The sequence below is a fragment of the Pan paniscus genome, chromosome X (genome assembly GCF_029289425.2).
Source record: "Pan paniscus chromosome X, NHGRI_mPanPan1-v2.0_pri, whole genome shotgun sequence".
Taxonomy (NCBI): Eukaryota; Metazoa; Chordata; class Mammalia; order Primates; family Hominidae; genus Pan; species Pan paniscus.
This window is the reverse complement of record NC_073272.2, coordinates 107524972-107542331: the sequence shown is the minus strand read 5'-3', so window position 1 is coordinate 107542331 and position 17360 is coordinate 107524972. Positions and strand designations below refer to the sequence as shown.

The following is a 17360-nucleotide window of genomic DNA, read 5'->3' as shown; positions in this document are numbered from 1 at the left end:
ACAGTCTTGAAATGGAGGCCAAATCCCATTTTGAAAAATACCACCTCAACACAGGATGTCTGCAACCTCTTGGTTGAGCAGGCTGTCAGTTCAGGGATAAGAAGCAGGTAGAGAAAGGGCCTGGGCCCTCCCTTTAACCACAGTGACCTGGTAAGCAGTGGAACTCGAAGCTGATCTTGGGCTAGGATGGCCCTGAAGAGCTCTGTCCCTGTTCAAGTGTATCTTCTTGAGCTAGGCTCCCTAGTGCCCATGAGTCAGTCCCTCTAGATCACCAGGGGTATGGAGGGAACAGGGATTTTGCAAAATCGCCATTTTGTAAGTGATGATACCAATAATAAAAGCTCGCATTCACTGAATGCTTACTGGGTAGAAGGCTTCGTAGTGCTTCACAAGCATCATCCCATTTAGTCTTCATATTCAACCTATGAGATAGGTAAGTAGCCCCATTTTAAAGATTGGAAACGGAACAACTGAAAGGTCAAACGACTTGTCTAAGATCACGCAGTCAATAAATAAGTGGCAGAGCAAGAAGAATTGACATTCATCATGAGATTTCCACTAGGACTTCAAAACTACTCATCTGGTAAAGCAGTGAGAAGCCCATGCCAGCAGGATATGGGGAGTCAGGGGAAGGACTCCGGTTCTTTAGAAGTAGAGAGGTAAAGATGGTTGTAATGGGGATCTGGCTAGGGTAAGCTAAAGAAAGACAGGAAAATAGAAGGAGGATAAAATTTGCCTTTAGGGGGATGGTTGTTATTGCTCCCAAGCTGTGGGAGCAATAAAAACACAAAAGCTTGTCTTCTATGCAGCTAAGGCACAGGCGTGACACAGGTATCATGCAGCTTTAAGATCAGAGAGCATGTTTTGCCTGATCCAGCAGCTCAGTGCAGAGGCCCTCCTTTGATGTGGACATTCCAAAAGAGTATATATCTTAAATCACTTGCCCCACCTGTACCTGACATTTTCAAGAATGAAGCAAATGGCAAGTAAATAAGCTACTCAATAAATATTTATTTGTTAACAGATTTTTTTTTTAAAGTGCTTCTAAGAGATGTTCTGGGCTCAGGCCACACTCAATTCAATCACCGTATCTTCTTCCCTTGCATTTCCTGGTATAGAAAAAGCTCCTTGCTGGTCACAGGATCCTTCGGCTCTGCAGCTCCCTCCCAGTTCCTCACTAGACACACAGTTCAACCAAGAGGTAGCCTTGTAAATCCCAGTGTCAGAGGAGGCATAAATAAAAATTTGTGGCCTTGCCCATCCTTCAGGCAGTTGAGAACATCTTGATTTGAGTATCAAGCAGAAAATATTTCAAAATACATTGGCAAGGTCTCTCTAAATCCAGCCCCACCTGGCAAAATGAGAAGGATTTCAAGCCTACAGATAAAGAATGTGTTGAAAAGACTAGTCCGGAAATTGAATTTCAAAAAGGAAGAAAGGTCATGTGATTATTGCCATCTACAATCTAACAGAGCATCCTGCAAAAGAAGGCAATAATTTCTTAGTTGACTCCTACATATAAGGCCTTGGGTCTGGACATCTTGGGTGATGGAAACTGGTAGAAGCACTGTTGGTGGTGGTGCTGCTGTGGATGATGATAATCATAATAGTGTTTATAAGGGATAAAACTTACAGGGCTTTATATTTTTCACATGCATTATATCAGTTGATTCCCCATGGGTATTGCTGATCTACCATATTTTAAAGAGAGGTGCAGAGGGATTCAGATACTTGTTCAAGGTAACCAGTATTGAGCAAAATTGTTTAACTTGGACTAGAGAGTGGCATTGATGGAATCTCCCCCTGTACGGCATTTCCTGCTAAACAAATGCTCAGGATTTGTAAACAGAGGACTCAGCACTTCTGAAGGACTAGTGATGGCTGAAGTGACACTGGCCAACGTGTGGCTCCTCTAAACTAATGCCTTCTTTCTTCTCCACCCCTGTCCCTAGGCCTCCCCCAGCCTCCTCAACTTGCTCTCCCTCTATCTTTCTACTAATCAAAACCTTTCCTTTCCTTCAAGGCCCAATTCAGCTGCATCCAACTATTCCAAACCACACCGACTTGTCTCTTCTCTAAACTCTGCTTTGGGTCATGCAGCCTTTTGAGAACCTGAAGAAAGCTACAGACCTTTTCCATCAAGGGATATGTGTAGGCATGCATGGCATATGTGCTCACATAAACATGTGCATGAACACACAAACACACACACGCACGTGCATATGCATGCACACACACACACACACACCTTTGAGTATACAATTTGAATCTTTGGGCTAAAGAAGGAATTTCCCTCAAGGCCTGATGAAGGAAACCTGGGAATAGGCAGCTTGCATGTGAAATCATTCTCCTCCCTTGACTTTCAACCCATCCTTTTCTGGCAACCTCTTCCCCCCGACCCTATGCCTACCCACTCCATCCCCTGTCCTCTATCCTCATGCTGTTCTTGATGAACTACGCAGGGTTCATCACTACTATGGCCCTTCTTCATCCATCTGAAGAGTCTCATTCTGTCAGGCCTCAGTCTAGCACAGTGAGCTAGTTCACTTGACAGCCAGATCCTAGATATTAAATTTGGCAGAGATCTGCAGATCAATCAGGACTTGCATTTGAACTAGTTTCTTCTGGAAATAATAGGGAGATAAAGGTGGAGGGGGAGCCCTTTCAGAATTACTATTAATTTCACCTATGAGAAGAACCATTTCTGTCTTCTCTAAAATACATGATCCACTTGATGTGGACCTACACAGACCGAGATAATGGGTTATAACTAAATATGAAGAGAGGACAAGAGTCAAGTCACTTAGATGATGATCTTCTCTATACAGCTGTCTTCAAACTTTTTGTATCTGAGATTCCTGCCACTACTGTCACTGGCATGCCATTCTTTCACATTTCACATTTTTTCTACCCCAACAGTTTTCAGTCAGAACTACAAAAGGGGAAGAGTTTAGGAAAAAGTGTCCTTACAGAAATTGGCTCCATCTCCTTCTTATGGAAGAAAGACCACTGGATGGAAAGCTGTTCTCGGGAGGCCACAGTGGTGGTGTAGATGCAGATGAGAGTGACATTAGATCCAACAGTCACGTTCACGAAACCGTCTGGGATGGTCACTTGCACCACACTAACCTGACCTGAAAAGATAATCATAAAAAAATCAATAGTACATACTCAAATTCTGATAACACTGTTTCATCACAGAACACTTACAAAGACATCCTATTTGAGGAATCCAAGGTGACGGGAAGAAGGTAGAATAAACCATACAAGAAAGTTGAGTTTTCTTGGGGCTCACTGGGGTAGTGGGAGGAGAGTTTCTAACAAATTATCATATGAAGATACTCAAATTCTAGATGATGGTGTGGTAATAACACTGAACTGAGAATTTCTTCTGTGTTAAGGGCGGCCTTACACAGGTTCTTAAAGTCTTGTCCAGGGACCCAAAACTGTCTGGTAGTATAGAGAACAACTGACTCAGTTTTCCCAGTACCATGGGAATTCCTTGAATGTGGAACTTATAGTTTTAAAATCAGGTAAATCTCAGGCAAAACATATCAGTTTCTTTGTGGGGTCCTCGATAATTTTTAATTAAAATTTTTATTTATATATTTGTAGATTCACATGCAGTTCTAGGAAATAAGACAGATCTCATGTACACTTTACCCAGTTCCCAGCAATGGTAGCATTCTGCAAGATGATGGTATAATATCACAACCAGGATACTGACATTGATAAAACCTATCGACCTTATTCATATTTCTCCAGTTTTACATGTACTGCTGTGTGTGTGCACATGCACATTTAATTCTATATTTTATCATGTGTAGATTCGTGTATTTACCACCACAGTCAAGATATTGAACAGTTCCATCACCACAAAGACCTCTCATGTTGACATTTTTATAATCATACTCACCTCCATCCTGCACCTCATTCCTGTCCTAACCATGGACACCCACTAATCTGTCTTTCATTTCTAAAATTCTGTCACTTCATAAATGTTACATACAAGGAATCATGGTAACCTTTTGGAATTGATGACTCTTTTTACTCAGCATAATTATCTAAAATTTCACCCAAGTTGCTGTGTGTATCAGTAGTTTGTTGTTTTTTATTGATTTGTAGTACCCGATGATATATATGTAATACAGTTTGTTTAACCATTCATCCATTTAAGGACATCTGGGCTGTTTCTAGTTTTTGGGTATTGGATAAAACTCCAGTGAACATTCAGGTACAGATCTGCATGAACATAAATTTTTATTTCTCTGGCACAAATGCCCAACAGTGCAATTGCTGGATCATATGCCAGTTGCATATTTTATTTTATTTTAAAAAACCAGCCAGGCTGTTTTCCAGAATGACTGTACCTTTATACATTCCCCCCACCACCACCAAATAAAAGGATTCAGTTTTCCTGCATCCTTACCAGCATTTGGTGTTGTCACAGTTTTCTACTCTAGCCATTCTGGCAGGTATGAAGTAATATAATCATCGTGGTTTTAATTTGCATTTCTCAAATAGATAATGATGCTAAATATCTTTTAATGGGATTATTTGCCATTTGTACATCTTCAGCAAAATATCTGTTTATATCCTTTGCTCATTTTCTAATTGGATTGTTTAGTTTTTTAATGATTGAGTTTTGAGAGTTCTCTATATAATCTAGATGCAAATCTTTTGGGGATAGAGAGTTTTATTTCTTCATTTCCAATTTGTAGGCCTTTTATTTATTTTTATTGCCTAATTGCAGTGGCTACAACTTCCAGTACTATGTTGAATAAGAGAGATGAGAGTGGACATCCTTGCATTGTTTCCAATCATAGGGCAAAAGCGTTCAGTCTTTCACCATGAAGTATAATGTTGGCTGTAGGTTACTTGTAGGTGTTTTTATCAAGTTGAGGCAATTCTTCTCTGTAGGGGGTTAAATTGTGTCCCTCAAAAAGATAAGTTCAATTTCTAACCTCCAGTATATGTGAATGTGACCTTATTTAGAAATAGGGTTTTTGCAGATGTAATTAAGGATCCTGAGATGAGATAATCACTGATTTAGAGCAGACCCTAAATTCAATGACTGTTGTCCTTATAAGAAAACGGAGAGGGAGGCTTAACACAGAGACTCACAAAGGGAAAGGCTCTGTGAAGACAGAAGCAGAGACTGGAATGATGCATCTATAAGCCAAAGAATACCGAGAATTGCCAGCAGCCATCCAAGAGAGACTTATGGCACAGATTCTCCTTCAGAGACCTCAGAAGAAACCAACAGTTTGATTTAAAACATTTGGCCTCCAGAACTGTGAGAGAATTAATTTCTCTTGCTTTAAGCCACCCCATTTGTGGCAATTTGTTACAGCTGCTCTGGGAAACAAATACACCCTCTATTCCTAACTTGCTGAGTTTTAATGATGAATGGGTATTGGATTTTGTCAAATGCTTTATCTGCATCAGTTGATATGATCATATTTTTTTTTCTTTAGCCTGTTGATATGGTGGATTACACTGAATGCTTTTTGAATGTTGAACCAGCCTTACAAACCTGAAATAAATCCCATTTGGTCATGGTGTATAATTCTTTTCATACATTGTTGGATTCAATTGGCTAGTGTTTTGCTACGGATTTTTGTGTCAAAGTTCATGAGAGAGATATTGGCCTGTAGTTTTCTATTTTTGTACTGTTTTTGTCTGGTTTTGGTATCAGGATAATACTGGCCTCATAAAATGAATTGGAAGTGTTTCCTCCTGTTCTATTTTTTGGAAGAGAATGTGTAAAACTGATCTTAATAATTCTTTAAATGTTTGCTAGAATTATTTGCTGAAGCTATCTAGGCCTGGAGATTTCTTTTGTAGGAGCTTTTAAAATTATGAATTCAATTTCTTTAATGGTTATAGAGCTATTCAGATTATCCATTTCATATTGGGTGAGTTCTAGTAGTTTGCTGCTTTGGATAAATTGGCCAATTTTTTTCTAAGTTGTCAAATATATGAATGTATAATTATTCATAATATTCTCTCATTATATTTTTAATGACTGCAGGATCTATAGTGATATTCCATATTTCATTTCTGATATTAGTGATTTGGGTCTTAACTCTTTTTATTAGTCTTGCTAGAAGTTTGTCAGTTTTACTGATTTTTTTTCAGAAAAGCAAATTTTTGTGTTATTAATTTTTCCCTATAGTTTTTCTATTTCAAATTCATTGATTTCAGCTCTTTATTATTCCCTTCCTTCTGCTTGCTTTGGGTTTATTTTGGTCTTCTTTTCTAGATCCTTGATGTAGAAATTTAGGTTATTGACTTAAGACCTTCCTTTATTTCCAATGTAAACATTTAGTGTTAGAAATTTCTCTCTCAGAATTGCTTTAGCTACATGGTACATATTTCAATATGTTGTGTTTTCATTTGCATTCAGTTCTACGCATTTTTAAAAAATTCCTTTTGAGATTTCCTCTTTGATCCACGGATTATTTAGAACAGTGTTGTTTAATTTCCACGTGTTTAGATACTTTTCTGCTACAGATTTCTAGTTTCATTGCATTGTAGTCAGAGAATATACTCTGTATGATTTCAATTATTTTAAATTTGTTTAGGTTTGTTTTACGGCCAAGCACATTATCTATCTTGGTGAATGTTCTGTAGGTGCCAAAAAAAAGTGTGTTATGCTGTTGTTGGGTGGAGTTTTCTATACAAAGAGATATAATTTAAAACCACTATGGATAAACCAATATAAAATCATAAAAATATTCAACTAGATCCTGTTAATTGACTGTCTTTTTCAGATCTTCCCTATATTTACTGATGTTCTGTCTAGTAGATTTATCAGTTTCTGAGAGGGGGTATTGAATTTCCCAACTATAATTGTGGATTTGTCTCTTTCTTCTTTTAGCTTGATCAGTTTTTGTTCATGAATTTTGAGACATAGTTGTTTGGTGTGTACCCATTAAGGATCATTGTATCCTCCTGCTGGATTGATCCATTTATCATTAGGTAATGTCTCTGTTTATCTCTTTTAACTTTCTTTGCTCTGAAGACTACTTTATCAGATATTAATGAAGCTTCTCCAGATTTTTGAAAAATTAATACTTATGTGGTACATCTTTTTCTATATTTTTACTTGCAATCTTCCTATGTCATCAAATTTAATGTGAGTTTCTTGTGAATAGCATATAGAGTAGTTCCCCCTTATTCCAGGGAGATATATTCCAAGACCCCCAGTGGATGCCTGAAACCATGGATAGTACTGAACTCTATGTATACTATGTTTTCTTTCCCCCTATACACACAAACCTATGATAAAGTTTAATTTATAAATTAGGCACAGTAAGAGATTAACAATGATAACTACTAATAAATAGAACAATTATACCAATGTACTGGAGTAAAAATTATGTGATTGTGTTCACACACTCACACTCTTTCTCACAAAATATCTTATTGTACTGTACTATGGGTAACTGAAACCTCAGAAAGTAAAACCACAGATAAAAGGGGACTACTGTAGTGGTATTTGCATTCAATATAATTATTTAATGTAATTATTGATATATTATTCTTGTTTGCTATTTTATTATTTGTTTTTTGTTTGTTCCCTTTAGTTCTTATTCTTCTGTTTCCCTTTTCTTGCTTTTCTGACCATTACTTGAGCATTTTTTATGATTCCATCTTGACTTATTCATAGTGTTTTAAAATATATATCTTTGTAGAGTTTTCCCAGTGGTTTCTCTGGGTATTCAACATTCATGTGTGAGTCATAACAGTCTACTCATATCAATATTTTACCACTTTGATTGAAGTGTATAAACCTCACTTCCATTTAGGTTCCTTTACCTTCCCCACTTTTAAATATCATTGTCTAGAGTATAAAATGGTGTTATAATTTTGTTTCAATTATCAAATATGATTTATAGAACTCATGAGTTAAAAGATAGTCTACTTTATGTACTTACATTTCTGCTCTTTCTGTTGTCCTTTCATCCTTCCTGATTGCTCTTTATCATTTATTCGCTGTTTGAAGAAATCCCTTTAGCTATTTTTTAACAGTATGTCTGCTAGCAACAAATCTTTTTGTTTTCCTTCAACTGAGAATTTAATTATTTCCCCTTAATTCCTGAAGGATAGTTTCACCAGATATGGATTCTATTTTCTGTCATCTCTGCTCTTCTATTGAGTCCATCAGTAAGTTTTTCATTTTTGTTATTTTATTTTACAGTTCTATAATTTATATTTGTTTTTTGGCGGGAGGGGACAAACAAGCCAGTTTTATTCAAAAAATAATTCCAAGGGGGAAAAAAGAAAACTGAGAAAGAACCTATGGATTGTAAGGGTCTTTAGAAAAATAGTAGACAATTGCAAAGTATGTATTTTTTAAATTCTTGTTTTTAACTTAATTTTTATTTTAATTAATTTTTATCTTAATTAATTAACAAATAATTATTGCATATATTTATGGGATACAATGTGATATTTTAATATATGCATACACTGTGGAATAATTACATCGAGCTAATTAACATATCCATCACCTCACGTAATTTATCCTTTTTTTTGTTTTTTGTTCTGTTTTGTTTTGTTTTCAGACAGGGTCTCACTCTGTCACCCAGGTTGGAGTGCAGTAGTGTGATCTCGGCTCACGGCAACCTCTGCCTCCCAGGCTTAAGCAATTCTCCCATCTCAGCATCCCGAGTAGCTAGGACCACAGGCACATGCCACCATGCCCAGCTAATTTTGTGTGTGTGTGTGTATTTTTGGTAGAAATGGGGTTTCACCACGTGGCCCAGGCTCTTCTCAAAATCCTGAGCTCAAGTGATCCACCTGCCTTGGCCTCCCAAAGTGGCGGGATTAGAGGCACGAGCCACCACATCCGGCCTACCTATCTTTTGTTTCGTTTTGGTTTTTTCGTAGCAAGAACATTTAAAATCTATTATTTTTTTGAATACTTTTTTGGGGAACAGGTGATGTTTGGTTACGTGGATAAGTTCATTAGTGGTGATTTCTGAGATTTTGGTGCCCCCATTACCCGAACAGTGTACACTGTACCCAATGTGTAGACTAAAATCTTATGCTTTTAGCAGTTTTGAAATGCACATACATTATTATCAACTATGGTGAGCATGCTGCAAAATAGGTCTTAAAAACTTATTCCTCTTGTCTAACTGGAACTTTGTACCCTTTGGTCAACTTCTCCCCATTTCCCACTCCCTCCAAGCCACAGTCCCTGGTAACCATTCTACTCTAATTCTGAGTTCAACTCTTTTAGATCTCACATATAAGTAAGATTATGTGGTGTTTGTCTTTCTGTGTCTGGCTTGCTTCACTTAGCATAATGTCCCCCAGGTTCATTCATGCTGTAGCAAATGACAGAATTTCCTTCTTTCTTATATTTTTATAACTTCTTTTTCTTTTCTGCAAGTTTCCTTTTTTTTCTTTATTTGTTTTAAGATAATGTTAATTGATTGTTGAAGCATTTTTATGATGGCTACTTTGAAATCCTTGTCAGATAATTCCAACATCGAACTCATCTTAATGTTGGCAGTAGTTGCCTTTTCTCAGTCAAGTTGTGATTTACTTGATTCTTGGTATGACAGATGATTTTTGATTGAACATTTTGTCTACTATGTTAGGAAACTCCTATTTACATTTTTTATTTTTGCAGTCAGTCACATTATTTATGCTTCACATGCAAGCAGGTGTTGGCTTACTTTTGCGGTCTGTTGTTCTAACAGCAGTTTAATTTTCAGTATTGTTTTGCTCTGTTTGGTTTATCGGGTATCACTGAGGCTGACATTTGTCCCAGATCATATCGCCTGAAGGAGCAGAAAGGTTTCCCTAGGTCAGGCTTCCAGGTGTCTCTCAGTTGGGGTAGGTATGGTGGGACACTTCTACAGGCGCCCTGCACTGTTGGTGTCTCTATGGGTAGGAGAGGACAGTCATACACCCACTGAGACAGAGCCTTCCCAGACTGGGCCGCTTGCCATCACTTTATGCCTCGTGTCTGTTCCACCCTCCCACCTCGATATCTCTAGGTGAAAGTGGGACATCTCAGGCCTGGGGAGAAGGCAAATGCTTCTTTTGTCCACTGTTGTTGGTGGGGTTTCTGAAGATCCCCCCTTACCTGTGGTGTTGGGCCTACCTGATGTTGTCAGAGGGACTCTGAGGGAGGAGTAAGCTTACCTGGGCTGCCCTCTGTTGTTCAGTTGGGTATCAGGAATGGCCAGGACTAGGTTTCTTTCTTCTGCTGGGTGGGAAACATAGGATACCCTTGCTCTTTGTTTTTCCCTGGGTCTCAAACCAGTTTGCCTTCTTCTTACAACCTTCCAGAGTTCTACCCTGGTTGTCTCTTGCATTATTTCCAGGGTTTATACTTGTGCTTAGCAGGGAGGAACAATGAAAAACAGGTCTGTACTACATGTCCAGACCAGAAATCTCCCTCAGTTTTTAAGAGTGTAAAATTGTCCTGAGACCACAAATTTTGAGAACTGTTGGCCTTACAGAAAGATGAAGTAATTAAGCTCCCCATAGGATTTGGAGGCCCACCGAGGGGCACCCTACCCAAATCCAGCCTGCCACTACACTAAAATTCTCAGTTCTATATGAGCACTTTCCAAAGGGCTATTTTAGGTGATGGCACTTTGGGGAGCACTATACAGTCACTGGCTTATCTTATTAACCGGTTGCTATCCATTGCATTGTCGAAGACTATAAAAGTTCTCCAGGATGGGTCACAGGATTGGCAGGCAAGCACTGGAAGAGAAAGTCAAGTTCAAGAGACGCTCTCTATGCTGTCCTAGTTGCCTGCAGGGTCACAGAGGGTGTTGGAGGGTTGAGGGTGAAGGGATGAGGATACAGAAATTATGAAAGATTCAGAGGAAATTGCATAGAGGGACTAATTCCTGTCCATCTTCCCAATTTTGCATACCCAAAGACTTATTTATTTCATATTTTTCTTACTTAATGACAGCAGTCAGACAAAAAGAACTTAAAGGATTGACAAACACTTTTAAAAAGTAAAAGAAAAAAAATCGTTGTACTGATTACTCTTGGTTTCATGGATTCAATATCTGTGTTCTCTGTCACAGCCAGGCCACCTGGTCCAGCTGCTTTCCTGCCAGAAGCTGGCTATTTACATGGCAACCAATGCACTGATAAATTAAGAAAAGTGCCTGAATGCAAACATAAATGCAGCACTTTTTAACTCCATACAGCTTCCCTCTTCCCAATATTCTCCTCCCCATGCTTTCCTGGTTTCCATAATGCCTCCTCCAAAAAGGAAATTGGCTTTCAGAAAGCAGCTAATCTTTCCAACAAAAACTTCACTGGAGAAAGATGGTTCCCTCCCACCCTCAAAGAGCCCATTTCATTTCTCCTGGAAGTTAGCCACATCTCTGGCCGTGCTTAAATGATGACTTCCAAATGTCTTTAAAGTGTCCAAAATAAAAAGGATAAAACTGGGGTTTTGGTAGCCCTTAAAGTTCCCAGACTTATTCCCTAAAAACAGAGATTTTAGAGATATTATTTGGCCATAATTTTTGTTCTCTAGTTTGGGACCCAGTATCTGTTACGAGATTGGTTAAGGGTGAGAATTTATGAACAGATAAGGCAAAACAATAAACAAAACCCCACAAACCCCCTTTGAAGACCACTCTTGGAAAAAGTGTTTGATGGCAGAGTACACACAGTACTCACACAAGTCAAGCCATGGAAGAGGCTGTGGAGCCTAGCAACAAATATCAATTGAGCACCCATTTTGTGCCACAAACAGTGCTGAACACTGGGGAAACAAGAATGAACATGACAGACACAATCTCTGCCATCCCTCAGTGCAGCAGGAAGCCATTTATAGCACAGATGAGAATAGAGGTGAATGAAAATCAAGGATTTGGAAAATATAAATCTGATTCAAACATTTCCAACATTTTAAATATAGAAGATATATAAATGTGTAACTAATTAGAAATCTGCAAAAGTTTAATAATATCACCTTGGAATTAGGATGGTAATTTCAAATTTTAAAGTGAGACAATATTTTTTGAGGTACTACACATTGTCATGTAAATAAGTAACAGTTGGCAAAGCAAAACCTCCAGGCCATTTTATTGCCCAGATTCCCAATTCTTAGCACCATAACCAATTAAATTCTGATGAAAAGATGTTTTTCAGACATTGTCCAATGATGATATAGTGATGATATGCTTCAGAGCTAAAAGTTATATATTTCCAGATGAGCCTTTTTAAAATGTCACATCATTCAATTAGTGCACATTACTTAAAACCTCTGAGCTCACCCTTACAGTGCTGTCCAACAGAACTTCCTGTGATGATGGAAATGTTCTATCTCTGCGCCATCCAGTTCAGTAGCCCAAATAGAATTATCAAACACTTGAAATGTGGCTAGTGAAACTGAGGAACTGACTTTATAATTTTCATTAATCTGAAGTGATTTAAATTTCAATAGCCACATGTAGACAATGGGCAGTGCAAATTTAGTCCTAAAGTGGAGGTGATTCTCTGAGTGTCAGGGAAAAAAGTTCCCTTCCTTTGGGTTAAGTCATTCTAAGTTGAGAAATTATTTAAAAATTGAATAAGTCAGAAAAATCTCTACATCAATAGGACTGTGAATAAATAGCAACGTAAAGATTAGTATCTGATTTAAACAAAACCCAAGAACGCAATGTCCCTCTCTGACTTGACCAAATTTAAAAACAAAACAAAAATGCATATGTGGTTGAAATATGTGTAATCTCTTTTAAAAACCAGTGCTTACCTGCACGTTGTGCACATGCACCCTAAAACTTAAAGTATAATAATAATAATAAAAGTGCTTATTATTAAAGAAAAATAATCCAAGATGTACACACTTAATCAACATTTAAAAATCTTTTTAGGCTGGGCGCGGTGGCTCACGCCTGTAATCCCAACACTTTGGGAGGCTGAGGTGGGCGGATCACCTGAGGTTGGGAGTTCAAGACCAGCCTGTCCAACATGGAGAAACCCTGTCTCTACCAAAAATACAAAATTAGCCGGGCGTGGTGGTGCATGCCTGTAATCCCAGCTACTCAGGAGGCTGAGGCAGGAGAATCACTTGAACCCGGAAGGCGGAAGTTGCGGTGGGCCGAGATCACGCCATTGCACTCCAGCCTGGGCAACAAGACTTAACTTCGTCTCAAAAGGATATATATATATATATATATATATATAGAGAGAGAGAGAGAGAGAGAGAGAGAGAGAATGTCTTGTATTTTGGTGGTGATTGTTCATTCATTTAATGCCTACAAGGTGGCAAACATTTTGCTTATAGAAGGATTATTATCCTCCTAATGTACCACAGCAAAATATCCCCCAAATATTCATATTTAATCTGATAGATTTGAAGTGATTTAATTTCCAGCAACTTCATATATAATAGATTCATTTTGACTTAGGAAATAATATAATCAAATGATCACTCACTTTTTTGGATTTGAGTGCAAACTCAAAGTTCAAATATATTACTCCTTTAAAATGCATAGCATATACCTCCAGAAAATGAAACCCACATTAACATATCTTTCTAAGAGGTGACTAATACATATTTCAAGTACCTAAAATGATATGCATAAATTTTTTGCAGAAGTTTGATTAAAACTCGTTTTCCTGAATAAGAATTTAACCTAAGAATTCCTAAGAAGTCATTGAAAATATTTTGATTTAAGCAAAATCTGACCTGTTTAGTTATACCAAAATCAATTTTAAATATGTATGTGAAAATGATGTCTGGATGTTTGGAATTTGGGAAAGTAATTCATTCTTTCAACAAACATTTACTATGCATCCACTATGTGTTAGGCACCACGCTTAACACCAAAAAGTGACATTCTCTCCAAAACAAGTCCAGGAAGAACATCAAATTGCACATTGATGGAAACACTATCAGTTGTCCAGATCAACTGTTGAACACTGCTAATGACAGGTGTAGATTACTAAAGTGATCCTTTCTCTGACTTCAATACCTATGTAAGCACAGCAAACGACAATAGAGCATACAACAATTTGCTGTACTGACACTACTGCTTTGGGCCAACTAGATAATATGTGTGTAGATATATAGTGTACACTATATACCAACAAAATCAGTTATATAGTAACTTAGGAAACACACTCTGAAGTATTTATTGGTCTTGTTCTAAAAGTCACAATAAAATAAAATCCTGACATGATGCTAAACAATTTTTTTAAACAATAAAAAAGTATACAAGGAATAAACCCAATTTTTAAAATGTAATATATACACCTGCAAATAAAAGAATAATAATTCACCCAAATCTGAGTGGTAAAATTGCAGATGATTTTTATTTTATTTTAAATTTCCATATTTCCCAACCTTTCTACAATGACCATGCATTACATTTATAATCAGTAAAAATTACTTGTATGTTAGGTACAGTTAAAAAAAAAAAAAACTGTTCTTAACAACCGTTCCAAACCCTGTGTCTAGTATGGGCCAGGGCAAGGCCTCACATAGGGAAACAGGTATGATCTTAGAGGGCTGATGCAGAAGGCCCAGGGGTCGACCCAACTGGCTAATGACTGGAAACCCTTTAAGAAGAGACAAAACTTCCATATCTAAAGTTACATTTAAATGAATATGCCTGGGGAGAAGGGAAAATAGGAACATGTGTTTCCAGCTCTAGGGCCTAGTTAGGTCACTGGACAAATGGAGTATTGCATTCTGGTGATGTTTAACTCCATAAAACATCTATGCTTAAACATTTAGTAATGAACATTTAAAGAACTATTTCTAAACATGAGATCACTTTGAAAAGTAACACTTTTTTCTAATTATAAAAATAGCCTAATGTTCTTCGTAGAAAACCCAGGAAGTATGAAAAGCTGGGAAATAAAATTAAAATCATCTATAATCCCATCACCCAGAGGCAACCACCATGAGCACTTCGGTATATAACCTTCTAGTAATTTATTCTAGGCATATGTGTGCATCCTGCTTTTTCACTTAATATTTTATCATGGGTATTTTCTTATGTCATTAATACGCCTAGTAAACCTCATTCTAACGACTGCCTAATATTACTAATGGCTTGAAAATCCTGTTTTTGGATAAACAATATTATTGTATTTACTATGGACCTAACTTATAAGAACAGATGCAAAATGTATCTGATATTTGAAAACTACCCAAGGGATTTTTGGAATTAATGATCTCTCCTGGATCTAACTAACATCAGTATTTTGATTCCAAAATTGATTTTCTTCTGTTCAGATCCCTAAAATCACCCATTTTGTGCACCATAAATCACTCACATATTTTGCAAAATACAGTCTTAGGATTGGAAAACCACAACTCCTTAAGAAATATTAGACAGTAAAGTACTCAGTAAATTTCTGTTCTTCCCATGTGTAAGCCAGGGCAGGCCCTCCAACCCAGGCTCTGCCTGCTAGAGCAAGTCAATCACTGAGCTTAAAGGAAACACTAAAGTAAGTAAAACAGAGACAAAATTATCCCTAGCACAAAGTGTGGTTTCTGAGTAAATTCATTTTTTTCACTTTTCAAAGTAAGTAAAGTAATAAACTATATTTTTTTCTGAGAAAATTTTCATTCAGAAGCTCCATAAAACAATAATATTATGGGCTTACACCCCTAATATATCAGCATGGCATATGTTTGCTAAGCAAGAGTTCTGAAAATTAACTCATCATACTAATCACAATTCATTTGAAGTACAGGAGATGAAAATTCTATGTAAAAATGTGGAATTTTTATTTAAAAGGAAACTCTGTTTCCAATTATATTTGGTGGTTTGGAGATCCTTTCCTTACCTGCAAGGCAGCTTAGGATCAGAAAGACCTTCCAAAATGCGAACACCATTGTGTGGAGGTTAGTTGAGAGCAGCAGGTGCCAGTAGCTTGCCTGGACTAGGCTGAGTCTCAAATTGCCTTCTTCGATCACACCGAGGTTTGCCAGGCTTATCTGCTGGGCATCGCCAAGCAAACATGCCTCTTTGGGCTTACTTATTGCGTATAGACTTTTCTCAGTACAGATTTGTGTTTCTTTGAAACACTTTTCATGGGGCGTGTTTCCTTGATATATTTGCTACTGTGTTAATAATAAACCCACGCATTTAAATTATTCAAGCTCCTTGTACACAGATTCTCTAAGTCTCATTGTTTAAAATCAATCTTACTAAAACGTTGTACTTGGGCTGGGGGATATGGTTGAAAGAGAGCCTATGCAAATAAAAGTTGACAAGGCTAATTAATTTCAAATATTTCCATGAGTCTTACAGAATTGATTCACTAACCTCCTTTTACAAATTAAGTTAGTAAATTGGTACTATATCGTTTCCTGGGGAGATGGGGCTCACGGGAAGGGCACAGGGGTTATGAAGCTAAAAAGCATTCATTTCTGTGTGAACAAACTCTGGATATGTTACTCTTTTTTGAAACACTGGCAGTTGTCACTACCCTCCACCAAAACTAGCAGTAAAATGATTTACATGCTTTTGTCTGTCGGGTTAGAAACCTTATAGCACGTATTTGCTAACGTAATTTTGCAAAATCAAGTTAGTGAATACATGCTTAAAGACTTTCTTTGGAGAAGTCTGATTTTTTGGAGAATTAAGTTGCTCAGTAAATGCTATAGGGTTTCCTTAGAAATGGAGGTTCACCAGGAGGGCATGGGAGGCTCCACAGGTAAGGAACTTTCATGGGAACATGAACTTCTAATAGTGTTCCTATTATGCTTAAGTTACCCGGAGAAACCTAAGGACTTTCTCTGGCTCTTCCCATGTGATCTCTAAGTCCTATCATTTCCATCTCCACAGCGACTTTCAGATGTGTTCTTTCTCCAATCTGCTGCTTCCGTCTTGGTCCAGGTACTCAGCTCCCCACTTTGGCCTATCATAGCAGCTTCCTAAGTGGTCTCCCTGACTTATTCCACCTTCATCCTGTGTGCCAGCCGCAGGCCAATGTTCCAGCCCTAGTGAAATATTTCCAGTAACACCATAAATGGACTCTTTCATCAAATCCAAAGTCCTTAATATGGATTCCCATTCTTCCAATATCTGATCCTCACCTCATCTGAACTTTAGCCACATTAACTCATGCCCCTGAAAAAGTATGTCAAGATTTATTGCCTCAAAGTGTTCAGTCACATGAAATGTGTACAAATTTCAAGGGATATGTTTTATGTTCCTGTCTTTAATTTACAGGAAATGTTTGACCCCATCTTACTTTAGCCATTCCAATCTCCCACTGCTTCTTAGAAAGCCATTTTGCTTCCATCATGCCTGATTCCTCCTTGCAGCCTATCCTGTCCATGCTCATGTCTGATGCCAAACGTTGGCTCCAGGTGATTTCCATCACTAGAGTTT

At 37.6% G+C, this 17360-nt stretch overlaps 1 protein-coding gene across 3 annotated transcripts in view; it reads right to left on the bottom strand.

Moving 5' to 3' along the window:
* Positions 1 to 16041, bottom strand: part of VSIG1 (V-set and immunoglobulin domain containing 1) — a 34018-nt gene extending 17977 nt beyond the window's left edge. For all 3 annotated transcript variants that reach the window (XR_008622906.2, XM_055106891.2, XM_003819683.5), the window contains exons 1-2: positions 15808 to 16041; positions 2971 to 3134 (exon numbers count right to left, since the gene is read on the bottom strand). Coding sequence is in view for 2 of the 3 variants with exons in the window: in XM_055106891.2 (XP_054962866.1) it covers positions 2971 to 3134; positions 15808 to 15856 (213 nt within the window). In the remaining variant the exon portion in view is untranslated. The remainder of the gene's footprint in view (positions 1 to 2970; positions 3135 to 15807) is intronic.
* Between the last annotated feature and the right edge of the window lie 1319 nt (positions 16042 to 17360).